We start from the raw sequence: 10013 nt of genomic DNA, 5'->3' as shown, positions 1-10013 counted from the left end.
GAAGGCGCACTGAATACAGGAGAGCTTGCTGCTCTGAAACAGGGCCACGGCGAGGAAAGGAAGGGCGGAGACTCACAGCTGCTCTCAGGTGACGGGGAGAGCAGGGACTGTTACTGCGAGGGGGTCTGAGATGGTATCATGTGGCACTGAGCAGAGAGTCTTTGATCTAAGAGCGGAGAAGCTTGTTTATGACCATCCACTGTGGGGAAAGACAGATGCTCTGTTCTGTCCTCACTGTACTGAGGGTCTGACCGAGATGAAAACACAGCTGACAATAGATGAAGGTCTGTGTGTGTGTGTGCATTTGTGCGTGCGTGTGTTTGCACGTGTGTGTGTGTGTGTGTGTGTGTCTGTGTCTGTGTGCATGTGTTTGTGTGTGTGTGTCTGTGTCTCTGTGCGGGTGCGTGTTTATGCATGCGTGTCTGTGTGTGTTTACATATGTGTTTGTGTGTGTGTGTGTGTGTGCATTTGTGCGTGCGTGTGTTTGCACGTGTGTGTGTGTGTGTGTGTCTGTGTCTGTGTGCATGTGTTTGTGTGTGTGTGTGTCTGTGTCTCTGTGCGGGTGCGTGTTTATGCATGCGTGTCTGTGTGTGTTTGCGTGTGTGTGTGTGTGTGTGTGTGTGTGTGTGTGTGTGTCTGTGTCTCTGTGCGGGTGCGTGTTTATGCATGCGTGTCTGTGTGTGTTTGCGTGTGTGTGTGTGTGTGTGTGTGTGTGTGTGTGTGTCTGTGTCTCTGTGCGGGTGCGTGTTTATGCATGCGTGTCTGTGTGTGTTTGCGTGTGTGTGTGTGTGTGCACTCTCCACTGTTTATCGGGCTCTTGCTGACTAGCTAAAGCAGAGGCTTGCTGGGAAAACTAAGTGAAGTGCTGTTTTTGGGCCAGCAGGGGGTAGGCTTCCCCCTCGACCATAAATGACTGAAAAACAAGATAAGCAATATCCCACTGAGGAATGGAGACCGTGTTGTGTAAGACACCGGCTTTCAAATGAGACGTTAAATCTTTCGCTCCTGATAACTGAAAACTCCACGGCACTTATTAAAGAGAGTGGAGGATACCCTGTGTCCCGATAAATCCCCCAACCCCTCTCTCTCAATCTGGCTATTTAATAATCTCCTATTTACAATGGCTCAGTAATCCCCTGATCTGACGTATGGCGAGTCTCATGGCTCAAAATGGCTGCCGTCCATCACACAGATGGGTGCTAGGCTGTCGGTGGCGGTTGAGGTGAGGTTATGTATTGATGAGTGCTCTCACAGCTGAGGGCAGTTATAACCGTTTCAGTCTTTCAGTGAGGGGAAAAATGATGGCCTGTTTAAAAAATGGTCTGAACAATAGAAGCCAGTTCTTAACAGATGAACGGTCATGGTCGGGTGGCATGACAACGGATGTGGTTTACCCCGATCGAGGGGAGGGGGTGGGGGGGGAGTTAATACAGTATGGTGCTGCTGCATCTAGCCGGTTACATCAGAAACAGTAGCCATTTTTTTCACCAAACGTTGCATCACCTAGTGCATTTATACCTGGCGAATGATCACGCTAGCCCACTCAGCCCCACCAATCCCCATCCAAACTGTTTACAAAATCACTCCGCAATTGAAACTGCGTCACAGTGTTTCGTAACATGACGCATGACACAATAAAGGTAGCTTTATAGGGATTTATTTCAAATTCATGTTGAGTACATTAAGCATATTAAGCACATTCAGACGCTGCAGTCTTAGAGCGTTCCTGCGTGTAGCGTAGCGTTTTCTCAGTCCTTGGTTGATGTAGTCCAGTATAAACTCACTGTCTCTGGATCAGGCTTCATAGTCAAATGTGTATTCCTTGGTCCACTCATTGTGTGGACCATCAGTCTTTATAGACTCCTGAATGACGCTTTCTGCCAGTCCTTCCATCATTTCCAAATTAATCTCGAAAGTCTGTCAAGAGTCTCCTCTCCGCAACTCGGTTCGTGTCGTCCCGTTCAGCAAAACTGTCCATTTAACTCCGTGGGATTCTCCCCCACTCTCCTCGTGGAACTCTCCGCTTCTCCTCCCCAGCGATGCCCTGGCTGGCCAAACCCCTTCCAGATATTGGGGGGGGTGGCCCCGTTTTCAAAACCCTCCGTCGCCCCGTTCCGCTGTGGACCCCGGGGCGGCTCCTCGATGGGTTCGGCGCGTCGGGCCAAACGAACGACCCCCTCTCTCTCTCTCCGAAAGAAAGGGTAATCCAGAGGCGGGCGCCGGGTAGTAATTCCGTCAGCGATTCCCGCGCGTACCTGGCGGGACGACGGAGCCCCCGGCGGGTCGGTGGGGGGGTTAACGCAGCTCTGGTCCGGATCAGGAGCCCGCGCCCCGAGCGGGTTTCAGCGTTTGGGCAGGGAGACGGCGGGCAGCCACTCGCTCAGGCTTCGCCTCTCGGCGCAGAAGAGGTGCAGCTCCGCCAGGGCCGGGTCCTGCCACGAACCTTCAGCAGGGCTCTGCTGCAAAACGGGAACAAGAAACTCACGTTAGCGACGCCGGGAAAAAAACGTTCATAAGGAACCGGTTAAAACGGGTTTTCCGGCGGCCATTTTAAGATCGTTTCACTCAGGCACGTTACATTACGTTACATTCATTTGTCGGACGCTTTTTATCCAAAGGGACGTACAAAAGTGCATTTCACGGTCATGGACAACTACAAAACGCGGGTTCAATAAGATGCGATGCTCGTCTCGTACAGCTATTTCTAGCCGAGAACACGCTTTAGTTCACACAGTGACCACTATTCTGACCTAACTTACGCCAAGCCAAACAAGGGAGAAGAACAAGCTACAATATCAGGACAAATTACAAATTGCCAAAAAAGTGCTGGAATGGGGGTACAGCGGGCAGGACACGTACCGTGATGAGAACGCAGTGCGCGTCGTCCAGGTCCACCGACTTCTCGCCCACGATGTTGGAGAGCCGCTGCATGTCGTTCACGCGGACGATGCTGATGTCGTTGTCGAAGCAGAACGCCTGGATCAGGGTGAAGTGGATCTGCAGGGCGATGTCGCACTCGAACCCCTCGCCGGTCGCCAGCACGCAGAAAGCCACGCTGTCGGGGTCTCTGTGGGGTGGGGGGTTACAGAATCACATCAGGAGCTGCGACTTTGCCAGTGGAGGGGAAAGGGGGGGATCGGCAGGGAAACAGACGCTCCGCGCTTCGTGTTTGTGACGGAGCCCGAAAGCGAGACACTCACATGTTCATTACTTTCGCGGACTCGTACACTCCGACCGTCAGGCAGTGGTGCTTCCTCGCCGAGAGCAGCAGGTCTTGCAGTGTGTCTCCAGCGCAAGGCATTCTGCAAAAAAAAAAAGGGAAAAAAAAGGAAGACAAATTCGTCAAGCGTAAATTCACTCACAGATTTCTTGCAAGATCCCCAGATATCTCAGCAAATCCCACATCTACTTAACTGGGCAACAGATGTACCTTTTATTGGTTACAGTTGTATCCTCACGACCACGAATGTCCTCAGAAATCCCAGTTGTCCAGAGTGGAGTGATGCACTGAAGTGTGTCTGTTCAGCAGATAGCCAGAAGACTGTATTTATACAGGATCTGCGCCTTTGACTGTATTTATAGCCAGAGGTCGCGTTTCTCGGTTGTGGGCAGCTACTTCCCTGTTTGCTCTCTTACGATTGGCTCTGGGGACAGGAGTTATGCAAATATGTCAAAGCAATTTACTGGGGCTCGTGTCTACCCCTCGCTGGACGGAATTGAGTGCTCCTTTTGTTGTCGTTGTTGCGGGATAAATCTGTTCTTGACTTTCAATTTATTTTACAGAGATGATAGAGAAGCTTGTTTGCAGACTGACAACAGGACCACACAGTTCCTACTTAATCTTGCTCTGCATTTCCAAACAGCGTGACTTGAAATTGGCCTACTTAAATGAACTATAGGAAAAGTTATTTGTTGTTCTAATTTTATTGATGCAACATTTTATTTACCAATGCCGATTTTATGTTAATTGGTTATCTAGTGACAGAAGAGAGCGGAGAAACAACTAACAATTTTTGTATTTGGCTCAATTCTGATAATATTACCAGAGAACAGTTTTGGGTCCCCTCTTATTCAGTCTTAATTATAAATGACCTGCCCACTGTTTGCGGTGAGTCTGAGGTACATATGTATGCAGATGATACTGTGATTTATGTACATAAAATGACCAAACAGCAAGCTGCACGTAAGTTATCTGCAATGATGGTCCATGTCACACAGTGGCTCAATGACTCTTGTTTTCATCTGAATGTAAAGAAAACAGTCTTTATGTTCTTCACAAAGAGAACAATCGATGATTCTGTATCACACATATATGTATCAGGGGAAAAGCTGAAGGAAGTGTCGGACTTCAGTTACCTTGGCATTACAACTGATTCCAATCTCACCTTCAAAAAGCAAATCAAAAACATAGTAAAATATAATTTGTCAAATTTCCGTTATATTAGAAATTCTTTGACAACTAAGGCAGCAATATTATATTTTAATGCATACATCATTCCACACTTAACATACTGTCTGACAAGCTGGGCTCAAGCCTCATGCACAACACTGAAACCTGCACAGTCAGCTTAGCACCAGGCTCTTAAGGTGCTTGATAGGAAGCCCAATAGTTACCACCACTGTCACTGCTTAAGAAATCTGAATTTATTGAGCTGGGACAACTTAATAAAATTCACAGAAGCCTGTCTTGTATTCAAGATTTTGCATGGCTTGGCTCATCCCCCCGTTACTGCCTTTGTTAAGCAGAGAACAACTGATCAACTAGATCTGTTGTCAAGGGGGATTGTATAATTCCTATGAGGAGGACTGCTTTTGGACAGTCAGCTTTTTCAGCGAGGGCAGCTCACACATGGAATAAACTTCCTACATACATAAGAAACTGCAACACATATAGTTCATTCACAACTTACCTGAAAGTGTGGTTAAAAGACAACCAGATGTGTGACCATGCTCTGTAATATCCCAACATGTGACGTCTGTTTTATGCATAAAAAACAATCTTTGTTTTAACGTATTTGTATTATGTCTGAATTTGTATTTTGTATTTGTTTTTAATGTACCTGCCCAGGGACTGCATTTGAAAATTAGCCATGCTGGCTAAACTGGCACATTTACAGAAAGATTTATTAATGTGCACTGTCCCTGTAAAAATAAAGTAAAGTAAGATAGATTAATCATTTTTTTAAATACAAACAACCTGCATCCCTTTGATATGATTACACACCACAATTCAATTTCTGGGACATACGATTCACTAGCAATCTGACCGAAAGTACTGACAGTGAATTGTTACATTTAACCCCAAGGTTGGGGGTAAAAACTAACGCATCGCGGGGTACACCTAACAGTCTTAATAGCTTTACAAGTTAGCACAAAGTAAGGCAATTCAATGCAATTCCATGTTATATGATACAGACTTTAATTTATTTTTTGATTACATCTATGTTTTTGTGGCCTACCTATATCGGTGAAAATCTACAACAAGACTATTCTCCGGTTCCTGTTTAATGTGTGTTCGATCCAAACAGCTGTATCAGTCGATGTCACCACGTTGCCAAAAGTTAAATCTGAGTTAAATACATGTACGAAGATCCAGTCTAAGATTAAGAAATCCAATCGACTGGTTCATTAATAGTCTACTGAGTACTGACAACAGACTAACCGCGTTCGGTTTAACCGCGCGAAGGGCACTTTTGCTTGGCTACGGTGGCTAGAAATCCCTGAAAGCTGGCATGCTATATCAAAACTATGCAATCTGTTAGTCATGAAAAGACTGTTTACGATTACCTATATTTGGATTCTTTGACATACACACAATACAATAGCCTTCCGGTATTTAAAAAAAAAAATTCACTTGCACAGCCAAAACAGACTTTTGCCAATATCTCCCGAAATATTTATTGAACTCTCCCGCCGTTCGTTGGAGACAAACAGATGCCAATTCTGCGTGTTTGAACTGAAATACGTCGTTCAAGCTCGATGCATCAACCAAAAAAGTCCGTGTTACATTTTGCCCCGCTCTCCCCTACAGTGTGCACTTCAACTGCATTTTCTGCAAAATAATTGCAGCGTATCCCAGTGTTTTGCATAAATGCTGCCAGATTTTGGCGTGTGGTGGCACTGACCTGGGCCTCCGCGGTCGTCCTGAACTTCTCTTTGTGTTGGTAGCATGTAACAGGTGAGCAGTCGTTATTTTCCAGCCTTTTTATCGCTGAACTCAGTCTGCATGCACGTGTTCGTTTTAGCGGCTTCAAGTAAGCGTGTCTGCGCTACTTACTGAATGGCCTATCGACTTCATCTCACATCTTTGGCCAGCTTGTCTAATGTAAGTCCTTTCCCGGGGAAAAGTGTTTCTGGAAGCATGTAGCCTATCAATGCACATGAACTACTGTTTGTATGAATTGTGAAGCTAAAACAGTTTGTCGAACGGCCCGTTCTGTTTTAGGCCTAATACACGTTTGTATTTCAGTTGTTTTATAGTGTCGCCTTTAACTCGAGAAACTGACGAAAATATTAAAACATAGGCCTACATTTATCTAAACTTTAATATTCACATTAACCTTAGTCTCACAACGAATTTCACATTCAATTGAGCTTCCTGACCTCCAGTAAATGTTTAAATAGCCTATATTTACACCATCAACGTCGATTTAACGTTTTACTGTGTAGGTTACGCTATATCTTTGTCACGCAATATTGTTTTGTTATGAAACTATGTAGGGTACACACGTCATATGCTTGTTCAATAACAGCTAGCGTTTATTTACTGCCTTGGTTATAAGATGTGTCACCGATTACCTCCTTAAATTCTTATCCATTCCTCCTTCATATACCTGGATATTTGTGATGTGTAGTTTGCATGGGAGGGCTGCAGCCAAATACAGATAGTGGGATTATGGATAAACGATGATTTTTAAAGTTTTAGCCGATGTGATCTATAGGCATAAATTGTAATACACAGCAATACACTGCAAATTAATGTTCATGAAAAAAACAAAAAATCTTGCATACATCTTGAACAGCTGCTGTAAAAATATTATCTTCCTTGTACAGATTTAGACTGCTTCTGTTCGACATCAATTCTGCCCTTCTGCATTTGCTCTGCAGCTTGTACCGCCACCTACTGCTTATTGCCGCAGGCTAAGCGAGAGATTTAAGTAATTGTTGATTGTTTAGTAATTCAACGTGAGAAAGCTAGGCAGTGCTTTCGGAATCGGCCAAAAACGTTATTAGGTAAAATGATTCAACTTGTGGACTTTAATTGTCATAACACAACCTCCTGTCTTGGAACAAAGAAAATAAATTTTATGTTGCTAAAAAAAGTGCTGTATGTTGTAAAATGTTGTATACTATTGTATTTTAGAAGGATAGACAGCCATTTAGCATCCCAGAATGAATGGAACTTGACAAAAATATAAAGATAACATGTTTATTTAGTAACATGAATATGATATAGACATAGAGACTAAAAGAGTAGACGTATTATTTTCTGAGTTCCCTCAAAGTCGTCTTAAAGACGCTGACATTGCCCCCTGTGACACAGGAAGCTTCTACGCATAAACCTGTGAACTTTTTACTGTTGTTCATGCCAAGCATGTTAATACTTCATACCAGCATTGTCTAAACTCAAGAACGCGTCGTGTCATGTGTCCTTGAGAGGAAAACGTTCCTCGGCTCTGTCTGCAAGGCGTGCCAGCCTGCATCAACATCATTCTTCAACGCAACTTTTCCTTTCGGAACACCAGAGAAAGTTCGATTCCCTTCGCTCTCGTGGTGTACCAGACCACATCCGCACAAAGGATGGGTCATCCTGGTACAAGCCGACCACCGCGTGACTGCAGGGGAGTCCTCGCTGCTGCCACCGGGCTTCCTGGAATGAGATCCTCTTCAGGAACATCCAGGGATGATTGGAGTTTCTCCCATCCTCGTTTCGTAGAATGTTTACTCCTTCTGGCTTACAGAATCTCCGTAGAGAGTTGTAAAGTCCTGGTTCAGCGCTCGGGAAGAGTAATTTCCGGAACCCATTCATTCAGACTGCGACTTTCCTCGCAGAACAGGTGCAGTTTATCCAGAGCCGGGTCCTGCCACGAACCTTCAGCAGGGTTCTGCTGCAAAACAAGAAAAATAAAACATAAGCGACATTGTAAAACGTGTATAATTAAGCACCATTTAAATAGCCTATGTTATGCAATGGTTTTAAGAAAGTTTTACACAGGTACAATACATACCGTGATGAGAACGCAGTGCGCATCCTCAAGTTCCACCGACTTTTCGCCCACGATGTTGGAGAGCCGCTGCATGTCGTTCACGCGGACGATGCTGATGTCGTTGTCGAAACAGAACGCCTGGATCAGAGTGAAGTGGATCTGCAGGGCGATGTCGCACTCAAACTCCTCATCAGTTGCCAGCACGCAGAAAGCCACGCTGTCAGGGTCTCTGAAAAATGAAAGACATTGTTTAGTTTCTCATAGTTTGACAGTTCATCGTTAAGGTTCAGACTGGTAAAAAATGAAGACTCGGATACATGCAGAGGCTCTACACGCCTGGACTTTTTTGCACAATTAAGTGCCTACTTACTCGTTCATTATTTTTGCAGACTCGTAGACGCCGATGACAAGGCGGTCTTCTGCATGGGCAGTCCACAGAGCCTCCTTTAAAACCTTGCCTGCGTTACGCATCTTGTTAAGTTGCTTAGTGTTCTAACAGAATCACAGAATCCCGGTATTGTTTCCACAAATCCTCAACCCGGGTCAAGTATTTGTAGTCGGCTGCCGGCGCGACTTCTCAGTCTCCGCTGTGATTGGTCAGTGGAATACAATACACGAGGCAGCTCTTAACATACGCGTGCCCATTCACCAAAACTTTGGAAGACATTATAACAATAACAATGAAAAGTAATGAAATCGTTTTTTTTTTTTTGCGCGCGCAGACTCTCGGTCTAAGATGTCACATAATTTATGGTTCAGCACTGCACTGGCTCTTTAAACGAATATGCCCAATACCAGTAGTTACAGTGTAGATATGCGTTGTCGTTATTTTTATTGTTAAATTAAACATGGAATGCGTGATTTACTTGGTGTAATTTTTATTTATGATATAATGATAATAAAAGTGCAAGCACGAATTTTCCTAAATATAAATTATTGAAACATATTGCAGGTGCTTTTTGAAAGTGACACGCGCTGCTAATTTGCATGTGTAAAACCTGGTTAGACAATAAGCCAACTTCGGGCGCGTGGCATCTGGAAAGCCCCCCCCCCCCTTTTTTTTTTTTTTTGCAGGGGTTGTTTCTGCAGGCATCCATCTGCCGAAGTGGGGGTTGGGTATGGGGTCAGCGGAGGTTGCTGTTGCGTCTGGATCTTAAAATAGATATTTGCGCTTGCATATATAATTGCATGTTGTATAGTTGTGGTATGTCATTATAGCCTTACGCAAATGCTTCCCCGTTTTAATTATAAAAGAAATTACTGGCAATGTAAACGTGGGTGTGTGTGTGTGTGTGTGTGTGTGTATATATATATATATATATATATATATATATATAAATTATAGCCTATGTACTGTATATACGGTGTAACATGAAATTAATATTAAATTGCGAATATATGCTTATTTTCCCTTTGTGTTTATTGTGCGTTGCATCTAAGACGATTTCGTGTTTTTGCAATGAAACTTTTAAAAGGGCGACGACTTAAACCGTGACACTGACGAAAATAGCATTCTATTTGAGAGAAAGAAAAACAAAAACACTCGAGGTATTTCTCGAGGTAGCTGTCCCGATGCTTTAAATTTTGAGACAGGCCGAAATTCTGCCACGCACGCGCTAATTTACATCTGTAAAGAGAAGACGGATAATGGGTCATTCTACGACATGTGCGCGCTTGGATAGTTCAGCACACATTGCACCACCTGTCATCCGTGGCCGTGTTGTTTAACTCGGGGAGGGGCCTTGTTGGGCCTGCAGATGTCATTGACACACATCAATATTAAATTGCACGCGCTGGTTGAAGGTA

General features: G+C 44.4%; 2 protein-coding genes across 4 annotated transcripts; both read right to left on the bottom strand.

Moving 5' to 3' along the window:
• Positions 1-1641: 1641 nt before the first annotated feature.
• On the bottom strand, positions 1642-6239 carry LOC118212127 (growth arrest and DNA damage-inducible protein GADD45 gamma-like). Of its 2 annotated transcripts, XM_035389748.1 has the most exons (5): positions 6126-6239; positions 3431-3644; positions 3201-3302; positions 2860-3067; positions 1642-2459 (listed from the first exon to the last, which is right to left on the bottom strand). In XM_035389748.1, exons 3-5 carry the CDS (start codon positions 3299-3301, stop codon positions 2343-2345), a joined length of 426 nt encoding a protein of 141 aa, XP_035245639.1. In that variant the 5' UTR covers position 3302; positions 3431-3644; positions 6126-6239; the 3' UTR covers positions 1642-2342. The 2 variants fall into 2 exon arrangements, with proteins under 2 accessions (XP_035245639.1, XP_035245640.1); XM_035389749.1 differs by lacking the exon at positions 6126-6239 and having other exon boundaries at positions 3431-3772.
• Positions 6240-7415: 1176 nt separating this feature from the next.
• Positions 7416-8715, bottom strand: LOC118212128 (growth arrest and DNA damage-inducible protein GADD45 gamma-like). 2 transcript variants are annotated; one of them, XM_035389750.1, is made up of 3 exons: positions 8578-8715; positions 8229-8436; positions 7416-8108 (listed from the first exon to the last, which is right to left on the bottom strand). In XM_035389750.1, the coding sequence occupies exons 1-3, from the start codon at positions 8676-8678 to the stop codon at positions 7992-7994; spliced, it is 426 nt and encodes a 141-aa protein (XP_035245641.1). In that variant the 5' UTR covers positions 8679-8715; the 3' UTR covers positions 7416-7991. The 2 variants fall into 2 exon arrangements, with proteins under 2 accessions (XP_035245641.1, XP_035245642.1); XM_035389751.1 differs by having other exon boundaries at positions 7416-8105.
• Between the last annotated feature and the right edge of the window lie 1298 nt (positions 8716-10013).

Source organism: Anguilla anguilla, chromosome 14, assembly GCF_013347855.1.
Source record: "Anguilla anguilla isolate fAngAng1 chromosome 14, fAngAng1.pri, whole genome shotgun sequence".
Classification (NCBI taxonomy): domain Eukaryota; kingdom Metazoa; phylum Chordata; class Actinopteri; order Anguilliformes; family Anguillidae; genus Anguilla; species Anguilla anguilla.
Note: the sequence above shows the minus strand (reverse complement) of the source record. Positions and strands in the feature narration are given on the sequence as shown.